Here is a 23,852-nt window from a genome sequence, read left to right on the forward strand (position 1 = left end):
AACTTGTGTGACTAATAACCTAGGCTGAGGAGATAGCAAAAGAAGAGGTAGTGAAATGGTTACACATTAAAGATATCTGAGAGAAACAAATTACCAACAGTGAGATTAGTAAAATATGTTACTACTGAAAGAAATTGCAAAACTTCAAACAAAGCCTTTTAAAATAAAGTGTGATAAATGTAAGAGAATAATAATAATAATAATAATAATAGGGCAACATAGAAGGAAATCATTAGCAAGTTATGGATCTCATACACCTATGAAAAGATCTATAAAGGAATTATCAGATGCTTTCAACTGGGGTGCATACCACAAGATTACATGAAGTAGAATAACAAATGGTCATCAGATATTTACTATTATGAAGACCTACTAGATAATGAAACGTGTTTTGCAGGGACATCAGATAACGTTCAGATCTTTTATTAGGGCCTGAAGATGAGGTAGAAAATGGAGGAAAAAAGAAAAAAAGAAAATGTAAACAAATGGACTCATCAGTGTTAACCATGTTTGCACCATAACTAGCAACAATAGCAAAAAACCAATTTTATACTGTTCAGTAATATTAAAATTAATGTTGTTCTTAGGTGACATTCAGCAGCTGTTAACTAATTGTATTTTTCCAAGTAATGTTAAAGTTTGAATTACATTGAAATAGCTACACTTATCAACCATGAAATGATTTTTTGTGCCCAAAGTTTATAATTTATTTAGTATAAGTAGGTTTTAATAATATGTATTCATTTTTATTTTCTTGTGTTTCAGATATCTTGCAACAACTCACTTTGAGCCAACATATGCAAGATCAGCTTTTCCATGCTTTGATGAACCACAGTTTAAAGCTCGCTTTAAAATGTCCATCTTCAGAGACAGGTTTCATATTGCCCTGTTCAATATGCCTGTTAAAACTACAGAAGATGCTGGTTTTTATATGGGAACTGGATTAGTGAGTTTGTGTAATACATAATACTCTGCATTAATAACTTCTGTTTGTTCCTTTTGACGATTTCAAATATATCAGAAATAACTTCTACTGTTCCAGCTGAGAGATGACTTTTGGGAGTCTGTTGAAATGAGTACATACCTCGTTGCCTTTGTTGTATGTGATTATGACTATATCAGCAGCAAGACAAACAGAAGAGATATTAATGTATCAGTATATGCTCCAAGGGATTTGATACCACAAGCAAAATTTGCACTTAAGACTGCAACTGATATCATGGATTACTATGAAGACTTTTTCAGAGTTCAGTACCCATTACCTAAACAAGGTTATTACTTTTTTGTAGATCAGCATGGCTATGTTAAAAGTAATATTGTCTGGTGTTAAATGTTGTTGCATCTTCATTCTGTGCCTGTATTAAGACAAATGGGAGAAAAAACATGAGGTGGCAATGAAACACGGTGTGTCCATCTAAAAATGGGCCGTTTTTGAATGTAGTCCCCTTCAGGGTTAATGTACACTATAATAATTAACAGAACAAATTCTAATAGTCAGCCATCAGTGTCACCTAAATTCAAACAACAGGAATTAAACATAACTCTTCCTGGTCTTTTTTAAAAGCCTTCTGTGATAAAGTATTATTATTATTAAGGCAAGTGCCACTTCAGCTGCATCAGAATCAAAATTTGTTTCTAATATAGATTTTTTTTTAATTACGCACATTCTCTCTCTCTCTCTCTCTCTCTCTCTCTCTCTCTCTCTCTCTCTCTCTCTCTCTCTCTCTCCATGTTTTTTAGGCTGATTCCATGACTGTATGTTTAAACTATAAAATTAATAAGCAACCTGTAACAAGTCACTAAACTTTAATTCTTCACTGATATTGTGTTTCAGAAGCTTTGCTACAAGACTCATTTATGTAGGAATATAGTCTGCAAAAATAAGTAAAAGTAATGTCCACTAACATACAAAATCATAATAATTACTGCACACTAGAAGGAAAAAAGACTTATAACATCTGTGTAAATCAGAAGGTGCTAATACGCGTAATGCCTTTGGTACCATCTGTTAGCATTTAGTGTGTGATGCTCAAATGCAGAATTCTTGAAGGAAACATGCAAAGTGGATTCACAGGATTGCAGATATGCAACATCAGTGCTAAGTCTTTGCTTTTATTAAACCACAAATGTAGATGCAATCAGAGTGACTGATGTTTAAAAAACTTAATTTTAATATTTTGCCATTCTAGGAGCAATGTTTGTGATCTTAAACTCAAAACTGACACCTAAAGATGGAGCAAAGATTCCACAGTATGTCATAATTGAAGGTTTAAAGTTTAGTGACTGGTTGCATTGGACTTGGTTGTTTATGGTCTAAATATGTTGCTATTGTGAAGAAGAGAAGATTAAAGGTACAGGCAGGTTAATTTCGTTCATTTTAGTTCCTCCTCAAGCGTTGTTTCTTTTTAGGCACACAAGGGCTCTATTATATAAGACAAATGGAAAGTAAGTGTGTTGGAAATTACTAATATTTCCTAAAATAATTTGCCTATTTTTTGAAACAAGATTTATTATGATCAGTGGGAAGATACAAATTGTTTTTACAGTATACACATAAGTGCGAGCATATTCCAACAATTTATCTAATAGTTTGACAATATTTTCAGATGGACTTCAACAGGAGCTCTTGTCTAGCATTAGTAAGAACCATCTGGATGTGATCTTTCAAATCACCCAGCATATGTGGTTTGGTCTGGTAAATTTTCTCCTTCACACATCTCCATAAGAAGAAGTCACACAGTACAGGGTGTACATAAAGTCCAGGAACACTTTCAGTTGTTTATTGCACAAGAACCAAACATTGCACAGATATCATACATATATCATTTTGAAGAGAAGCCCTGAAATTTTTTTTCATGTATACTGCCACAGCATAGATTGGTAATTTGCCGATAGTCATCTCTAGTCACAAACATGGTGAGTTCAGGTGCGGAGCGAGCTTTCTGTGCATTGGAATTCGACAAAAACAAGTATGCTACAACTGTTCAACGGATGTTTAGAACCAACTTATGGTAAGAAGCCACCAACAAGGAAGGCCATTTACCACTGGCACAATAAATTTGTTACGACAGGTTGCTTGTACCTGGCAAAGAGAAGTGGATGCCCCAGTGTGAGTGAAGTGAATGTGGAGCACCTATGAGAAACATTTGTAAGGAGTCCAAAGAAATCGGTGTGTCGTGCATCCCGCGAACTCAAAATGGGTCCAATGACAGTGTTGAAAGTCCTGCGACAGAAGCTGTCTATGAAACCATTCAAATTGGAGATAGTGCAGAAGCCCAATGACAACGACAAAGACAAGCGTTCTGAGTTTTGTTCACAGTTGCAACAATTGAATGAGGATAGGGACGACATTGTTGGTCGCTTAATTTTTAGTGATGAAGCCACTTTTCACACTAATGGGAAAGTGAACAGGGATATTCGTCATATCTGGGGTACAAAGCATCCACATGAATGCATTGAATTTGAGCGTTATTCCCCAAAGGTAAAGGTTTTTTGTGCCGTGTCAAGTTGCAAACTGTGTGGGCCTTTCTTCATCGCTGGGAGCACTGTCACTGGATGTTCCTACTTGGACATGTTGCAGCAATGGCTGATGCCTCAAATGCAATCGGACTCTCTGTTCATCTTTCAACAGGATGGGGCTCCACCTCATTTTCATCATGAAATCAGTGCGTACCTGAATACGTAGCTGCCGCATTGATGGATCAGCCATGCTACAGAAGAGGACAGCTGTTTCATGAAATGGCCTCCCCAATCACAAGATCTCACTCCATGTGACTTATTTCTGTGGGGACACATTAAAGATCTGGTGTATGTGTTGCATCTACTACGTGATGTAGCAGAGCTCTGGGAGAGAATACGGCAAGTGACTGCCACAGTCGACGATGTCATGCTGGGATGGGGATGGCAAGAATTCGATTACCATATTGACATCTGCTGGGACACTCGTGGTTCGCATATTGAATATTAGTAAAAAAAAGATTTCAGAGTTTCTCTTCAAAATGCAATATGTATGACATCTGTACAATGTTTAGTTCTTGTGCAATAAATAATTTGAAATATTCCCGGACTTTATGTAAACCCTGTTTAAGAACATGGCTCTGAACTAGCCAATTCTGCTGCCTGCAGTAGCCACCTGAGCCCACTTGTGCGTTGACAGAAATCATTCTACGGAAATAAATTTCTACCACTGCAAAGAAAGTAACATGACAGTCTTAATAGGCATTTACCTCCTGTCCACCCTGTGGTTTTCTGTACGCCAATGTTTGTTTCATAATAAGAAAAGGGATGAGATTGTTCAGATATTTCAAAGTCATGCAGCTATGTCATAAAGCTCACTGTAAGATGACATTTTTAATCATAAAAGTTACAAAACAACAAAATTATGAAACTTTCTAGAGGAACAAGAGCTCAGAATGAACCTTTGCTTTTTGGAGACACACAGTAACATCAGTGGAAATATCCACTGTCATAAACCTTCTGGTTGAAGATTTTGCTGTCATTGTCTCAACATGATCATGAGTGAAGATAAAAGGTTGATATATTAACGTTTGCAGTCATTTTCATTGATACAGACAGAACATAGTGATTTACACTTCAAATTAAAATGACTTTATTTTAAGTTGCAGGAATAAAATTAAATTTACCTACATGTGAAGTTGCAGTTTTAGACAGATAACGGGTGACTTGACAACACACACAGATTTTTACCAGTTTCCCATAAAATTAGCATGTAGAGAATTATTGGTATAAAACTATGACCTCCCATTAAATAGTGTCTGTGAGGGCTGGAGAACAGAGAGGTCAATGGCTGAGAATGAAACAATAGCAGTACCGAAGTGAGTGTGAGCACTTATGTTAAGGGTGAACAGCTCGCGAGAGGTCATGAGGCTCTCCAAAACTCGACCCTGAGGGCAAGTAGAAGTCAATCCCCACAAAACATTATGGGGATTGAAGTCTCCCAGTAGGAGAAAAGGTCATGAGAGTTGTTCCACCATATCTATGAGAGCCTCAGAGTCAATTGCATCTTGTGGACTGAGATACAGCAAGCAAACAGTGATTGTCTGACACCCATAAATTTAGACAGCAACTGCTTGCATGTTGGTGGCCAAACACTGCAGCACCTCCCTTGGCTCTGTCCCCAGTCAGGTCATCCTTTCAGTGAATCTTACAGCCACGTAGCACAGGGGTGTCAGTGGCCTTAATGTGTTTTTCTCTCCTAGCAGGTTCAGTTCATCCACAGATGTCCTGAATCCATTAATGTTCCACTGTAATATGGGAGCCATCTATCATGGGGGTTGCCCAGTCAGACATCAAGCTCAATTAGTTCTACCAAAGAGTCAAGTGTTACATCAGATACTAGCATGTCAACATCATCAGACTGTTTACTTTCATACACCATCAGTGGTGGTTGCTTGGCCTTTGATATTTTGCCTGGGGAGGCTTCAGAGCCAAAACTTGGCATTCATCTGGGGAGTGGTATTACATTGTTTTTACAGGGCACACTAAACTTATGAGTAGAGTAAGTGAAACTATCTCTGTAAATATGAAACTTATTTTGCAGGGGAGGGGGTGGGGGGGGGGGGGGGGGGGGAAATACCGGAATACCTGTTTTCTACTGTTAAGAGTACTCAGAAATAACCATCACTACACACATCTACATTCACAACATTGTTCCTGCGAACAAAATTAAACTAAATGCAAAACTAGAAGTTTACACTGATTCTCTCTCTCACTCACACACACACACACACACACACACACACACACACACACACACTTACTTTGTCTACAGATAGGTACAAACTACCATATCGTCATTGTCAAGATAGTTGTAGATCCATGCACACAAAGAGGGGCTGTTAAACCTTATAGTGTGCCATATAATATTAACAAACTAAACTCTGACCATGGCTAGATTTTACTTTTTGTACTCAGTTTACAGATATCAAATGCCTACAGTTCTGTAAATGTAATTCTTAACCTTTTAGGCAATTTGTTTTTCTGTACTTTTTTTCACACATTGGTTCACTTAATTGAAACTTTCTTCAACAGATCTTATTGCTATCCCTGATTTTGCTGCTGGAGCAATGGAGAACTGGGGCCTGATCACTTATCGTGAAACATCTATCCTCTATGATCCAGATGAAACATCTGCTCCTGCCCATCAGTGGGTTGCAATAGTAATTGCACATGAACTAGCCCACCAGGTAAAAAACACTTGCAGTAGTCAGTTAAAAATTGTGTTATAAAACAAGAAAAGGTAAAAATAAGGAAGAAGAGGAAAAAGAATCATGAACAATTTGTAATTATTGAGGCTAACCTTTTATGAAATGATAGAAAAAGTTTTTTGCATAATTTGTTCATTAGAAAAGTTGTTTGAATTTCCTTGCTGTAAGTTAACTCTATAACATGTTGTATTTAGACAATATGATATTTTCTATAACTTAACATATAATAAACAATTTCAGATGAATAATGATTTGCATAACCACAAGATCACACACACAAAATTAACTTTCATGTAGGCTTTGTTTCCTTGTCTAGCGTTCACAGTGGGTTTGTGCAATCATTCATTCATTTTCACATTATGTTGCTACAGTCTTTAGTAAGTTGCTAGCAAGAAGACACAGAACAAGAAACTGGATACTTGGCAGATTCAAAGGACATTATAAAAATATCTTGTTTGAGACTTCTAAAAACTATATGGTTACCTACATTCAGGAACTGAAAGCCTGTGTTAACAGCATAATAAGTAACACACTTAATTGTAAATGTATGTATAAGGTAGGAACATGTTATTGTTTGATACATTTCAGTATAGTTGACAAAAATATGAAAACATCATGAGAAATGCATGCTTGACATAAATGTAGACGTTAGCCAAGCCTGTAGGTTGCACTGTTGTATGTAACCAAAAATAGCGTCTGTGCAATAGCTCCAATCTTTTGCAAGTGTCAGTCATGGTCAGAATAGTGCTCTGTGTAGTTATGGGTGCATTATGTCACAATTAAGTTAATTCAAACACGAGCGGTTTGTTGGTGCTCGTCTGGCGAGTGCAATCATAATGAAGGTAGCCGAAGTATCAAAGTGTTATACCACATACAGAAAAAGCAAAGAAACATCATCTGCTAAATCACAATGTGGATGAAAGTATACATGAGTGATTATGACGGATGGTCATTGAAGAAGATAGTGGCGAAAAATAAGATAACAACCACCACAGAAGTCACTGCAGAACTGAATGCTGCACTCATTTACCCTGTCAGCACCAACAACCTGAAAGGAACTCCATAAGCAGGGAACTGCAGGGCAAGTTATAATGCCACAACCATTTGTCAGTGATGCAAATGCCCTTAATATAAAATGTGGTACCAACGCCATAAAATCTGGACTGTGGAGCAATGGAAGAATGTCATTAGGTTGTATGAGTCTTGTTACACACTGTTTGCAACTTCTGCCAAGTTCGTCCCAGAAGTGAAATGTGGCACAAGGGGAGGTGTTGTTTAGTGATGATTTGGGCAGCCATATTGTGGTATTCCATGGATATTCTGCAAGGTCGCATTACTGCCAAGGATTATTTGAACATTATGGCTGATCAGGTCCGCCCATGGTACGATGTTTGTTCCCCAATAAAAATGGTATGTTCCAAGATGACTGGGCATCTGTTCACACAGCTTGCATGACTCAGGACTGATGTTGTGAGCTTGAGGATGAAGTGTCACATCTCCCATGGCCACGGCATGGTCTACTTTGGAGAGAAGTGTCAGTGATCACTAGCCACCTCCACATCGCAGGAAAACGGTATAAGGTATCTCTGAGAACCATACAGGACCTGTATTTATCCATTCTGAGATGATCTAGGCTTTCTTAAGAGCCAACAGGTTTCCTAAATCATATTGGCTTGATAGTGTGTTGTGTTTTTGGTGTCTCCATATTTTTGTCCAAACCCTTTATAGTAAGCAGGTAATAGTAAAGAAACAAAGTTTCTTAGTATAACTGAAGAAGTACTAGTTTTTTTCATGGTAGTAACTTTGATACTGGATTGATTGTCCCTATTTTGGTCTGTGAAATCAAAACACGTATGAACAGTTTAGTGTGTACATAACTAATATCTAAGGGCTGCTATTCTTGGTTAATGTATACTTTTTATTCTCCCACATCCCTGAAGACTCTCCTTCATGATGGGAGCGGTGGAAAATGATGAAAGACAGAATGAATTAATTTTGTGTAACTGCCCTTCGGGTACTGATACAACACTACAAATTGTAAAAATTATTAAAAAACTGAAACAAAATTTTCAGCCATTAACATGAAAAGTACAAGCAATTCTGACAAGTGTGGGAGTGTGAAGAGTCATTCAAAGACAGACTAAATTCAGTAACACAAAAAAATCTCTAATCATACAATAGTAATAGTCATAGTAGCTGAAGTTAATTTGCCTGATATAACTAGGAAAATTAAACATCATGCAGTAAAGGTTAACAATCTCCCAAAGTAATACTGAACATGTTATTAGGCAAGTGGCTCAAACAACAAATCTGACAGCTCAGACACAGAGATATTTTATATCTCCTTAGTACAAAAAAATCCAGCCTTCTTCAGAGAGAATCTGATCATGATGCCGTTGCTGCAACAAACATCATTATAGGCAAAAAGTTTATCCAAGAAGTTAGGAGAGTGTTTATCTTTGGTAGAAATGATAGTGACTGAACTCCTACTTAAAAATGAGCTGCAAATATTTATTTCTAATTTAAACAAAATATAGGGATGTTAGTGTTAAAACTCTCGCACATTATAAATCACATTCTGTGCTGCTTGCAAAAAAAGTGAAATACCCAGAAGGAGAGAAGAAAAGAAAATTAAATTTCACATTGAGAGGGCATGTGATTTTATTTCAGTGACTACATACTCTAGTCAAATTTACAAAGAACTTGGCGGTATCAGCCAAATTATCAGTATGATGTTGCGCCTTCTCTGGCTTGGATGGTGGCACTGATTTGGTCAGGAAGGGTGTCAAAAAGTCATTGTATCCTTTCCTGAGGAAAGTATACCCATAACTCTTGTCAGCTTGGAAAACCTTTAAGAAGTCAATTCCAGTCTGATAAAATGGAGCAACTGCAGAGGAAATTAGTACCAGATGTATGGGGGTGACATCCTGCATACTGGCACTGGGACTGCAACGTTTTTTACAAGCATTGTCCTGTTGAAAAATGGCATCACCGCAGTGTTGCATGAGTGGTGACACATGAGGACACAGGATGCCTTTTATGTGCTGTTGTACTATCAGACTTCCCATAATCACTACTGACTGTGGCCTGAAGTCATATGTAATGCCTTCGCACGTCGTAATACCAGGAATAACATGCTGTGCCTCTCTAAAACATTGGAAGAATGGGTGCTCTCCCCAGGTCACCTCCATACTTGCTGACAATGGTCTGAAATTGATGCATTGCCATTGGCCAGCAGTCTATGCTTTTTAGTCATGGCACCACTCCAAATGCAGCATATTCTGATGTTATGGCAAGCTACACATGGTATGGTAATTCCCTAGTCCGGCTGCTGCTACACTCTCACCAATGTTGTGGGTTGGGACAAGGGGTCCAGTGCTTGTTTTCAGATGAAAGGCACGGTTGTGAAGGGGGTTACATTGTGCTTGCAACCATAAGTGACACAGTATGGTGACTGGAGCCTTGACGACGAGTATGCCTGCCCTCATATTCCATGCAGTCCATCAGGTCACTGTAACATGTGAATGCCCCACAAATGTGGATATTGTGTGATTTGGTCAGCTGGCCATACGAGACCCACAATGAGGCTCCTCTCGAACTCTGTCATGCACTAATGATGATGTCTCACATGACTACACAGCATTCCTGTATGGTTATCAGTCTGTCATCATACGACATCTTACGCTGTTCACACCCCTTATGTACCCTCCCTGGCCTAGTAACAACACTAAATATGAACAACACTATCCACAGTGGTGACCATTCTACCTTTCACAGAGAACTGCTGTTGTAATCATTTACAAACCTCCTGATGTTGTGTCTGTGTACCATGTTACATTGACATCCAACCATGTCCTCTGGGCTTCAAGTTTTTTGTCAGACGATAGACGTAACTTTCTACAAAAGAAGAAGAAGACGAAGGTGGTGTTGATTATGACTACGACAATGATTGTAATGAAGATACGAAATTTCAGAAATATCAGTCTTGCTAACATTGTGTTAAGCTATTTCCTCATCAGGTTCTTGTCAAATGTCTTAACTTCAACAGTAGTGTAAGGCAGGAACACAGAAGGAATCCAATGTGAAGTAATTGACTAGTCAGAAAAAAAAGATGTCAGCTTATCAAATGATAAGAAGAAACATAATAGAGAGGTGTGAAGAAATAATGGATACAAAAGGTTAAGGCTTTTGTATCCACTTGTTGACAAACTGCCGGTTGGCTTCTGTCTCGGGTTCTTCGGCCAACAGTAGTCTGTTGATTTTTTGGATGTATGGCCAGCATGAGTGGCTGGCATTGTCAAGGTTTCACCATCTTTTGCTGGTGGTAGACCAACATCAGCAATGGAGGGTGAAACTTTGACAATGCCAGCAACTGTGCTGGCAAAACATCAGAAAAATCATCAGACAAACTTTGGCCAAAGAACCCGTGACAGACACCAACAGGCAGTTTGTCAAAGCATGGATAGTTTACAGTGTTTTACTGGTTTACAGTTGTATAGTACAGGGAAATAATGATAATGTCATGAAAAGGATAGATTACAACTCACCATATAGGAGAGATATTGAGTCACAGATAGGCACAATAAAAGACTGCCAAACACTCCCAAATTCAGCCACCCATGACTTGTTAAAGACCATCTCTCCTTTTCCTGGTCCCAGCAATAGAGACTTTTTTGCCACCAACTCTACTAATCAGACTCGAACAAAGACCAATTTTTAACCCTGCTAGACTTATTTCACTCCTCCATCCAGCTGTGATCCACCCCCACTGCCTCCAAATCACCCCCTGTTAACTTTTCCCAGCCCTCCGTCTAAACTCTTGACTGCACCTAGCTACTGCTTCATCCTCTCTTCACCTCGTCCTTGTATACTCCCATAAGCAGCACTTTACTGTCCCCCACCCCTACCTTACTATCCCTCCCCCTCCCCAACTTAGCCTCCTCCTTATCTCCACCATACAGATTGCTGCTCCCCATCATGCACAGGTGCTCACTGTCTGGTTTGGCAGCCACAGACAGTGGTCATGTTCATGTGAACTTTGCATTTGTGCACATACATGTCCGCGCATGCGCACGCAAGTGTGTGTGTGTGTGTGTGTGTGTGTGTGTGTGTGTGTGTGTGTGTGTGTGTGTGTGTTTGTGCGTGCGTGCGTGCGTGCGTGGGTGTGTGTGTGTGTAAGAAAATAAGGCTTTTGTGGCTGAAAGCTTACTTGTTTGACTGTCTTTTTGTTGTGCCTATGTGCAACACATCTTCTCCACTATATGTTGAATGGCAGTCTATCCTTTTGATAATATTGTCTTTATTCCATCCTAGATTTTCCATTGTTCATAAAGGTAAATACCAAAGATATGCTTGACTGCAGAGTGTTTTAATGATACCATTTCGAGAGTATTTCCAAAGAAGAGATTGATACTTTGTCACAGCTAAAGAAAATGTAGGAAATGAACAGTAAAGTTATTGGCAACTTGAGCATCTGTAATGCTTGAAGTCAGTAACTGTTACCACATCAGGTACTGAAGAAACATTTCTCAGAAAATCTAAGAAACTTATAGCGCTATTCAAAACCAGTGAACTAATCCCAGCCATCCATTTTGTCTGTTGTGGATCAGTCCAGCATTAAAATTACAGAAACAAGTAAAAGTCAAAGTAATGAATTTTACTGCCACATTCGCTCACCCATAAGTGATGGTGAAAGCAGTCCTCCCAATATTGAAATACAATTGGTTACATTAAAAGTGAAATAGGCCATCAAGGCATCATAAATTCATATTAGATGTTAAAGTGAATATGCTGTCCAGCTGACCCTTTCCTAGGTCACACAGAATCTGGAATCGAGTACCAATTATGATAACAGGGTCATCAACAAGGAGTTACATGTCAGATTGGAAGTACATTTATTAAGCTCACAATAAAGTACAGATGGAGCTGCACTATCTGCCTCAGCAGTGTGTTCTTATTTACATCTATATTTGTAGAACATTCTGGTATGAAAACAGGATCAAGAAACTGCCTATCAACTGGGAAAAATTTGTTTCCTATGCAGGAGACCATATAGAAAAATTACTGTGCATGTAGGAATTCTTCTGAAGCTTAAATAAACATACCAAAAAATGTGGTTTATGTATGGTTGTTACAATATCCATGGAAGAAAGGAGTTTTTTATGAAACAATCAGCATTAGTTTATCTAAAAACAGTTGCAAGAAACATGTTTCACTTATTTCACATTCAGTATCTTATAGATAGTATCTGGAGATTTAGACGAGCCACAGTGTTGAAAGATAAGGAGAAGCATCTTCACAAATATGTGATTGATTTGGAACCTTTTTGGCTGATAGAACTGTGTGTGTTACGCTGGTTGGTACAAGTTCAGGGAAAAGAAAATGACATTAAATGTGCCCCAAGAAAGCACAATAGGGCTATTGGAGTTCACAATGTACATAAACAATTTATGAGAAATACTCAGTAACATCCTCAGATGCTTGCTGGTGATACTGTTGTCTACAGGAAAGATAACTGAAAGGAAATATAGACTGGTATTAAATACAACCTCTGACAATAAAGTTCGGTGAATGAAGTCAGAATGGTCAATCGAGCAATACTGGTGACTCACAACGCTGCACCTGCATAGCGGGCAGTGTTGATAACCTGCCTTCACCTTAGTTAAGTGTGTGTTCCATGTTAGACCTGTTGGATGAAGTGCTTTTTTACATGTTGGTTCTGAACTGAGACCAGGACAATGAAAGAGCAAAGGATCAATTTAAAGTTTTGTTTTAAGCTTCACAAGGCACCATAATAAATGCCTGCAATGCTGGTACATATTTATGGGGATAGAGCACTGTCCATGAAGTGAAGAGAGTGTGTGTGTTGTGTGTGTGTGTGTGTGTGTGTGTGTGTGTGTAAGTAAGATGTTTTCCCATTTTCGAGGAGGCCAGTAAAGTGTTTCTGACAATCCCCATAGTGGACGACTGGTGACCATCGCCTGTGATGAAAACATTGAGAAAGTGAGGGCATTAATCATGAACGACTATGGATTAACTGTGCGCATGATAGTGGATGAACTGTACATGAGCAGTGAATCCATGCAACAAATCCTTATCACTAGTTAGGGAAGAGGAAAATGTGTTGTCGTTTTGTGCCACATCACTTGACTGGTGATCAGAAGCAGGCACATTTAGAGCTTCACAGGATTTTGTCAAAACGGTGGATGCGACACCCAATTTCTTGAACCACATTGTCACTGAGGATGAAACCTGGTGTCTCCGGTAAGACCCTGAAATGAAATGGCAAAACATGGAATGGCCTTCTTCTACATCACCTTGGGAAAGAGGTCAGAGCCAAAAAATCACGCATCAAAATGATGCTCATCACCTTTTTCGATAGTGAAGGCATTATCTGCAAGGAATTTCTACCTGAGGGAACGATGTTGAACACTGCGTGGTATGTTGAAATTTTGACCCATTTCATGGAATGTCTATGCAGGGTATGACCCCAGTATGCACAACAAGGTTCCTGGCCTTTTGTTCACAACAACTCTCGCCCACACACAGCTAATATTGTCAAACAGTTCCTGGCAAAAAAGGGGATGGTGCAATTTGAATATCCACCATAATTGCTGGATCTCAAATCTCCATACTTCTTCCTGTTCCCTCAACTCAAACTCGCTTTGAAAGAAGAGAGATTTTATGATATTCCTGACATCCAACGAAACGTGATGTGGCTTTTGAACACCATCCCTAAGGAAGACTTTGTGCAAGGTTTCCAGGACATGTATCACAGAGTCTAGTAGTGCATAGTTATGGGAGGTGACTATTTCAAAGGAGAATAAGGTAACTGTAGTTCATAGTTCATCTACGCTAATGTTACAGGACTATTCACCAAACTTCATTGTCAGAGGTTGTATCAGTAAATGTAAAATAATGACCATAACACATAGGAAAAATCCTGCTTATACAATTACAAGATAGTGGTAAGTTTCTGAAGTCTGTCACACCATTAAAATATCTACAGGTTAGATGTGCCATTAAAATGTATAGGAGTTATACTACAGAGGCGTATGAAATGGGATGAGCATATGAAATCAGTGGTAGGGAAGGTGAACAGTAGATTTAGATTTGTTTGGAGATATCTAGGATAGAGTCACCTGCAACAAGTCCCAGAGAAATGAGATACACACGTCCAATGAATGACCTTTCACCTCTAGTTTTGATTACAGCTGATGTATTGCATACCTAGACTGTTAACAAAACACCAGAATTAATTGACTAATTATTGTAACCATGAGATAGGATCTAATAAATCTATATAATCTTTCAGAATTTTCCTCAATAGAGTAACAAAAGTGATTTAATACATATTTTATAATTAATTTTGTGCTTGAAATTTGAAAATTAAATTCTGTTCACATACAAATAGATCAAAATATGTTAATGTGACACACCAGTGTTTGTTTGAGTTTCAGTACCATTCTGCACAATAAAGAACAATTCATTGAGTATGATTCAGTGTCACAGAAGTAATCAGTTTGTGCTTAAGATAAGAGTTCACATGTTGTTTCATGCATAACACCTTCTGCTGATAGTTTCCACTCCAATCTATAATTTTTTTTTAATTTCTAATGTGCAATATCTTGTCCTTGCTTTCATTGTAACACAGTTTAGAATATTTTACTGTTGTTCATCTTGTCATTTCAGGCATTTGTAACTAATGTTTTAATTTACAGTTATATCGAACATCTTATTCTGATCCAAAGTACATCTAATCCCAAAGTACATCTAATCCCAAGTTTATTTACTCTTTCATGCTTTAAGGGGAAACTGCTTTAAAAGTTCTTTGCTTGAAACAACTCTCCTCAGTGCTCACCTTACTTCAACATCTGTCTTTAGCTATAATGTAGCAATGAAAGTATTCAATTTGTGACAATATAATGTAACTGGATAGATAAAAAAGTACTCACCAAGTGACAACAGGAAAAGCAGCTTTAGGAAAAGGGATAGAGTTTGGAAAAGTCTCCTCTGACCCAGGGTGACTTTTCCAAACTCTGTCCCTTTTCTTAAACCTATCCAGTTCCTTCCCCTTCACCTCTCTTTCTTCCACTTCAACCCTTCTGCCAGAAGAAGGAGCCACTGATTAAGAAAGCTCGCATAAGTAAAATCTTTGTTTATATGTGTGTTCCCCTTCTGCCACTTGGTGAGCAGATTTTTTATCTGTAAGTTTTGATTGAAAAATTGTGATGAATTGAGTTACAAACTATTTTATGTATTTCTTTGCAGTGGTTTGGCAATTTGGTAACAATGAAATGGTGGAATGATCTGTGGCTAAATGAGGGATTTGCCAGTTTTTTGGAATACCTGGGTGTTGACCATGTGATGCCTGGATGGAAGATGATGGAGCAATTCATTCTTGATAAGACACAGCCTGCACTTAATCTTGATGCTCTTGCCAGCAGTCATCCAATTTCAGTTGACGTTCATGACCCAGTTGAGATAGAAGCCATATTTGATACTATCTCTTACAGCAAGGTATACACTTAACAGAAAATTCAGTAATTCTATGGCTACTTACTGCTGAGTCATCAAACTATTAGTTATGTTTCTCCGATGGAGCATTTTATCGTAAAAATGTGTCTGACGTAACACCGAGGAAAATAAAATTAAGTGAAATTAATGTTATACAGAACTGAATAGTTAAAAGTACCTCTGAAGCAGCGTATGTGTAGGAGAAAGTGGTAGCACATGTAAGCGCAGCAAAATAGTTATCAAACTGTGTCACTATCTTCATTACAATTACTAACTGCCACATGCTGACCACCAAAACTTCATTTTTTCTCTCTTCCTTTTATTCAGCTCCAGAGCTATTGCATTTCTTTGGCTGTACAGAATGAATATGTTCATGGAATGAAAAAAAATTTCTTTTGCTTGATGAGTAAATCTTCTTTATGTATCTAGTTGCATTATGTTTCCAACATTTGTGCACCTTTTTCAGACAGTATTTAATTATAAATAACTGCTTCTTCTGCAAAAAATCTGCTGTTGATGATGTGTGCAGCAAGAGTCTCAGCACTCTTCCCTGGAGCACCCCTGAAGTTACATAAACTTCCGTCACTGACTCTCCATCCAGAATAAAATATCAAGGAATCCTCTGTCTAGTCATAAATTTTGTTTGATACCTCATCTTCCCATACTTCCATTAATAAGCTTTGGTGAGACACTTGAGTCACACACTTTTTGGAAGTCAAGAAACACTTCATCTTCCCAGCTGTCATGATCTTCAGGTGGTTGCTGGATTTTGCATGACCATTGTTTTCAGAACACATGCTGAGTTCAGAACATATTCAAAGATTCTACAACACCCAGTGATGTTGGACAGTAGTTTTGTTTAATCACACTACTTCTTTCCTATGGAGTAGGTCTTCAAATGACGATGAAGTTGTCTTCAACCTGAATGTGGTTTGGATGATACAGTAGTTTACGAGGTGTCTTTACCAGGTGTGGTCCAGTTGGAGGGGTAAGCCTTTTTTTCCTGTCCTCTGATCTTTGAACTGGGTTACTCAGCCAGCTATAAGGGAATTCTCAGTCAGTGGCACACCATGGCATTTCAGAACCTGGGGCAATTTAAAATGTTGTGCCCCCTTATAAGCTGTTACAAATCCAAGTATTAAAACTATTGTTTTTTTAAACCTACAATTACAATTATAATATCAAATTACTTCTCTAAATTTACTTCAAAACTGTACCAGTGTATAGGTACTAGTAGAAATATAACAAAATAGGAAAACAAAAAAACATTAAATATTAGACATTTCAGTAAATAAACTGCATTTGTTTAAAACCTTTATTCTCGAAAATTGCTCTAGTATGTGGTTAAGTTAACATTTATTTTTTATTTTTCTTTCTCTTGATGAAATTGAAATTGCAAGGTTACTTAACCTTTCCTGGATTATAGGCAAACTCTGTTAGGTCTTTACTAGCTTTAATTTGGAAAAACTTCTTTCACAAGTAGCATTCGACAGAGTGATTCTTAAAAAGTTCATAATGCCACAAAAATGTTACTGAAACTCTTGCATCTTCCACGATTTTATGTAACTTAATAATTCTAAAGTTATCCATGCAAAAATTTTTCTTTCTCAATGAACATCTTTAAATAAAGAAATGTGGTGTCTAATACAATGTACTTCAGCAATCACAGCAGAAGCTTTCAATTTGGAATATTTTTCATATAAATGCTGAATGTTTCAAACAATGATTTCATCTTTTTCTGCTTTCAGTAGTATTTGATTTTGAAGGAAGGCAAATCATTCAGGGAGTATATTAATTTGTAACATACATTTCTTTTAATACTGATGTTAGCTACTGCCTCAAGTTGTACTCTGAGTCTCCTGAATTAGATTTAAGCCAGGATGGATTTGTTTCTTACCAAATATTTTCTTTCATCTTCTGTTTTTATTTCTGTTGAAATATCAAATATATTTCATATCTCTAAGGCTCTCTCAACTACGTTTGTGACTAGAGAGTCGTGCATTTCCTCATAAGAGTCAGTGCTTTCAACTTTTGATCACATTGATCAAACCCAAGTACTCTTTTGTTGTTGGAATATATGAGCATCATTCAGTAAGCACTTAACTCCAAAAATAAAAGAATGCAAAGAAATGGTAGGTCATAATGCAAGCCAACAAATTGGCTGCATCTGCTTTGTTTTCTAGGGTTCCTTCTGATCTATCACTCAAGACTTCCAAAGCTGCTGTTGTGCTTTTAAGCTACTCAGCAAGCACATGTACAGATTCATGCTTTGAACTCTGTCTTTTGTCACAGGAGCGTTTCACATTAATTGGAACATGTTGTTTAAAAACATACCACCTGTGTCAAAAAAAAGTCACTGGTTTTGTTCCAACAGGAGCTGCATGTGCTCCAACAAGATTACGTGAGTGATTGTTACGGGGCACAAACACTGCTTTGGGGTTTATACTCAAAATACATCTCTGAACGTTACTAACACATCCAGCCATGGTCGCAGTATTATCATATCCTTGTCCACGGCAGTACTCGAGTTTTAGACCTTCTCCTTGCAGCTTGTCACAGATTTGTTCTGTGTTTTCATTAGCAGATTTCTGAAGTAATAGAATCAAGTCAATAAAGGATTCCTCTATTGTGGCTTCTGAACCTTCAATATGTGCAAAATGTATTAACTGAGACATTTGATTGGTATGTAATAGATCTGGTGTACTATATTTAGCCATAAAAAAAATTTTTTTAACTATCTCTATTCTGACCTCATCACCAAGTACTTTAGTGAATTCATTTTGGCTTCATTGAGGAAGATAAGGCGCAACATAGCCATCTGCTTGCTGAACTTATACTTAGAGAGTGCTTTCCATCTGGATCATATTTGGTAAGTTGCTTGAAAGTTTCAAGGAAAGTTTTGCAGTTACCACTTTCACAAAGGCTTTCTGAGGACCATTCAAGGGTAAGGATTGTCTGGCTAAATGCAATAAACAATCAAGACTTCTTGTTAATACATATTTTGTAAAAATGCATCTTTATTTTGTAATTCACACATTCGTCTCTTAAGAGGTTAAGTTTTCAAAGTCTTACTTACGTTTTCTCGCCAACAGCTAATACCAGTGAAAAACTTAAAATCAGTCTGCTCTCAGAGTGTGATTTTCTGCATAGATGTTGAAGCATTTTGAGACAACGTTGTTTGTCTCTGCTTCCACTTAGAAAGTAAATGGCTTACAGACTCTGGAGTACATGAGCATGTAAATTCTGGTGTATTTCCAAAGCTGGTGCTACCAGTGGTTTTCACAATAAATCTGTCAAGATTTCCAGCTAGTTCAGCAAATGGCTCCTGTTCTATTTTTCATCTGTTGCTGCATTGGACACCAAATTCCTTTCTCAAGGCATTATACACAAGATAAACTCTGAAAAAATATTAAATAATTGTAAACAATGCTTACAATCATGTAATAAATGAATACAACTATTAGGTAACTAGTGCAGAAACTTTTTGGTCAACATAATGGTACTATTGGAGGCAAGAAGACAGCTGTAAATGTCGGTGGTCTGGACATCAAAGCATGGAGTGCATTTGTGAGGTCCTGTCAGGCATAAGTGGTTTTGAAATTTATTAGTTTTGGTTTCATAGTTGAATCATCATTTCTGTAGCAGCAGCAAGGACAGCGGAGATGCCATGAAGCGTAGGAATGTGGTGATGCATCCACCTCAGCAGTCTTGAGGTGGTTGGGGAGATCACGTGGCAGAAACTTCTACATCTACATCGATACTCCTCAAGCCACTGTATGGTGCATAGTGGAGGGTACCTTGTACCACTAATTGCCATTTTCTTTCCTGTTCCACTGGCAGATAGAGTGGGAGAAAAACAGCTATCTATATGCCTCCAAATGAGCGTAATTTCTCATATTTTATCTTCATGGTCCTTATGTGTAATGTATGTTAGCCGTAGCAGAATTGTTTGGCAGTCAGCTTCAAATACTGGTTCTCTAAATTTTCTCAGTAGTGTTTCTCAAAAAGAATGTCACCTTCCCTCCAGGGATTCCCATGTGAGTTCCTGAAGCATCTCTGTAACACTTATATGTTACTCGAACCTACCAGTAACAAATCTAGTAGCCTGCCTCTGAACTGATTCGATGTCTTCCTTCAGTCTGACCTGGTATTGATCCCAGTCACTCGGGCAGAATAGGTCAAACCAACATCCCGTATGTGGTCTCCTTCACAGGTGAACCATTCTTTCCTAAAATTCTCCCACTAAACTGAAGTCAACCATTCACCTTCCCTACCACAATTCTCACATGCTCGTTCCACCTCATATTGTTTTGCAACTTTATACCCAGATATTTAAACGACTTGACTCTATCAAGGAGGACACTAGTAATACTATATCAGAACATTGCGCAATTTATCTTCCTACTCATCTGCATAACTTATATTGTTCCACATTTAGGGTAGCTGCCATTCATCACACCAACTGGAAATGTTGTCAAAGTCATCTTGTATCTTCCTACAGTCACTCAACTTCGACACCTTACCATACACCACTGCATCGTCAGCAAACAACTGCAGATTGCTGCCAACCCTGTCTGCCTAATCATTTATATACATAGAGAACAACAGTCATCCTATTACGCGCCCCTGGGGCACTCCTGACAATGCTCTTGTCTCTGAACTCATACTGGGTGCTATTACTTAAGAAGTCTTTGAGCCACTCACATATCTGTGAACTTATTCCATCTGCTTGAATCTTTAACAGCCTGCAATGGGGCACCGTGTCCAACACTTTCCAGAAAACTAGAAATATGGAATCTGCCTGTTGCCCTTCTTCACCCATTGTTCAAGGTATATTGTGTGAGAAAAGGGAAGATGAGTTTTCACAAGTGACACTTTCTAAAATCATGCTGATTCATGAATATAAGCTTCTCAGTTTCAAGAAAGTTTATTACGAGGGTGAGTTAAATGAAAACCTTAAATATTTTTTTAAATATTATTTATTGTGCAGAAGTGGTACAAAGCTGTATCACTTTTTAAGATAATCTCCCCCATGCTCAATGCAAGTCCTCCAGCACTTACAAAGTGCATAAATTCCTTTAGAAAAAATTCTTTTGGTAGTCCGCACAACCACTCATGTACCACGTGGCGTACCTCTTCATCAGAACGGAACTTCTTTCCTCCCATTGCGTCTTTGAGTGGTCCAAACATATGGAAATCACTTGGGGCAAGGTCTGGTGAGTATGGTGGATGAGGAAGACGCTCAGAATGCAGGTCTGTGATTGTTGCAACTGTTGTACAGGCAGTGTGGGGCCTTGCATTATCATGTTGCAAAAGGACACCTGCTGACAGCAATCCGCGTTGCTTTGATTTGATTGCAGGCCACAGATGATTTTTTAGAAGATCTGTGTATGATGCACTGGTGACAGTGATCCCTCTAGACATGTAATGCTCCAAAATGACGCCTTTTTTGTCCCAAAAGAGAGTCAGCATAACCTTCCCTGATGATGATTCTGTTCGAAACTTCTTTGGTTTTGGTGATAAAGATTGGCGCCATTCCTTGCTCCCTCTCTTCGTTTCCGGTTGGTGGAAGTGAATCCAGGTTTCATCTCCAGTAACGATTCTTGCAAGTAAGCCATCACCTTCTCATTCAAAGTGCCAAAGAAGTTCTTCACAAGCATCAACACGTCATTCTCTCATTTCAGGAGTCAGCTGCCATGGCACCCATCTTGCAGACACTTTGTGAAACTGGAGCACATCATGCACAATGTGGTGTGCTGACCCATGACTAATTTGTAAACATGCTGCACTGGCATTCAGTGTCACTCGACAGTTTTCCTTCACTATGGCTTCAACTGCTGCAGTGTTCTGTGGAGTCACAACTCGTTATGACTGACCTGGACGAGGAGCATCTTCCACTGAAGTCACACCATTTGCGAACTTCCTACTCCATTCATAGACTTACTGCTGTAACAAACATGCATCACCGTACTGAATTCTCATTCGTTGATGAATTTCAGTAGGCTGAAGAGCCCAAAAGCAGCTGATCGTAGGGCTTCACGCTCATTCCCAGTCCCAGAGACTGATTCAGTGAAGTCCTCCCAGCCAGGGAAACCCAAGGAGCAGCCAGAGAAATCCAAGAAGGAGATCCCCAAGACCAAGGGAATTGCGGTGGCATCCACACCACCACTACCTATAAGCTCTGCATCTGTGGATGAGGTGGAGATTCTGGCATCCGCTGAGGACCTAGATCTCGCTGGACCCTCAGACACAATGGATATAGACTGCTCAGGCAGGAAGTCAGTGGCAGCAGGTGACCCTGAGGCATAAACTGCCTCATTGAATGTTCCACGCCTTCCCACTCTCATGATGACATGAGACTGGGAGTGGAATTGCGCCAGTTTTTTCCACCAACTAGCTGAGCTACAGCAACTGTTCAGCTTTACACCAGCTTTCTGCATTGCTGTCCGGGAAACCTGGTTCCTGACAATGCGGACCCCTGTTCTCCGCAGCTAGAAAGGATATTACAGGAACCATAGTGACTATAATCAAGTGTCAGGTGGAGTTCACGTTTATGTCCTAAACTCAGTCTGTAGTGAAACTGTGTCCCTTCAAACCCCTGTTAAAGCTGTGGCTGTCAGGATATGGATGACACTGGAAATAACTGCAATGTATACCTTCATCCAAATGGTGCAGTACCGCTGAATGTATTAGCTACACTGATTGATCAACTCCCTAAACCTTTCCTACTATTGGGAGATTTTAACGTGCATAACCCCTTGTAAGGGGTGGGGGGGGGGGGGGGTGGGGGGGGGGAGACTTTACTGTCTCAGTTCAACCTCTGCCTCTTAAATACTGGGGCCATTGATTTATCAATTTGCAGCCCAGAACTTCTCCCATCTATCTGCTGGAGAGCACATGATGACCTGTGTGGTAGTGACCACTTCCCCATCTTCCTGTCCACTACCCCAGTGTCAGGCTCATGGACACCTGCCCAGATGGGCTTTAAACAAGGCGTACTGGGAAACTTCCATCTCTGCTGTCACTGTTAAATCCCCCCCCCCCCCACCTTCCCCCCCTTCCCCCCCTTCCCCCCTCCCCCCCTCCTCCCACACACACACACACACACACACACACACACACACACACACACACACACACACACGGGAACATCAATGTGATGGTTGAGCAGGTGACTACAACAATCCTTGCTGCAGCAGAAAACACAATCCCTCGCTCTTTAGGGTGCCCCGTTGAAAGGTAGTCCCTTGGTGGTCACTGGAAGTCGCTGAATCAGTTAAGGAGCATCGGCGAACTCTATAGTGGTATAAGTGGCACCCTTCCGTAGAGCACCTTGTAGCCTTTTAACACCTCTGTGCCTGCGTTCATTAACTTATCAAATGATGGAAGCAGGAGTGTTGGGAGAGATACATCTCAACCATTGGGTGCCAACATCTGCTTGCCATCTTTTTTGATTTACGAAAAGCGTATGACATGACCTGGCGATGTCATATCCTTGCCACTTTATACGAGTGGGATCTCCGAGGCCCGCTCCCAATGTATATCAAAAATTTCCTGTCTATTTGTACTTTCCATGTCCAAGTTGGTGCCTCCTATGGTTTCCCCCATATCCAGGAGAATTGGGTCCTTCAGGGTTCTGTATTGAGTGTATCTCTATTTTTAGAGGCCGTTAATGGTCTAGCAGCAGCTGTAGGACCGTCCATGTCACCTTCTCTGTATGCAGACGACTTCTGCGTTTCGTACTTCTGCACCAGTACTGGTGTTGCTGAGCGGCGCATACAGGGATCCATCCACAAGGCGCAGTCATGGACTCTAGCCCACAGTTTCCAGTTTTCGGCTGCAAAGTGGTGTGTTATGCACTTCTGTTGGCATTCATTCGGAATCAGAACTTTACCTTAATGATGATCCACTCACTATAGTGGAGACATATCGATTCTTAGGACTGGTTTATGATGCCTCATTAACTTGGCTTCCTCACCTTAGTCAGCTTAAGTGGAAGTGCTGGCAGTGCCTCAATGCCCTCCACTGCCTGAGCAACACCAACTGGGGTGCAAATAGCTCTACGCTGCTGCAGCTCTACAGAGCCCTTGTTAAATCCCTCCTTGACTG

The 23,852-nt window shown here is 39.3% G+C and overlaps 1 protein-coding gene across 4 annotated transcripts in view; it reads left to right on the plus strand.

Moving 5' to 3' along the window:
- LOC126480848 (glutamyl aminopeptidase-like) overlaps positions 1 to 23,852 on the plus strand; it is a 282,827-nt gene that overhangs the window by 160,773 nt on the left and 98,202 nt on the right. For all 4 annotated transcript variants that reach the window (XM_050104204.1, XM_050104205.1, XM_050104207.1 and 1 more), the window contains 4 exons: positions 766 to 946; positions 1,043 to 1,271; positions 6,052 to 6,206; positions 15,498 to 15,746. In XM_050104204.1, coding sequence (XP_049960161.1) covers positions 766 to 946; positions 1,043 to 1,271; positions 6,052 to 6,206; positions 15,498 to 15,746 — 814 coding nt within the window. The remainder of the gene's footprint in view (positions 1 to 765; positions 947 to 1,042; positions 1,272 to 6,051; positions 6,207 to 15,497; positions 15,747 to 23,852) is intronic.

Source organism: Schistocerca serialis, chromosome 5 (genome assembly GCF_023864345.2).
Source record: "Schistocerca serialis cubense isolate TAMUIC-IGC-003099 chromosome 5, iqSchSeri2.2, whole genome shotgun sequence".
NCBI classification, from domain to species: domain Eukaryota; kingdom Metazoa; phylum Arthropoda; class Insecta; order Orthoptera; family Acrididae; genus Schistocerca; species Schistocerca serialis.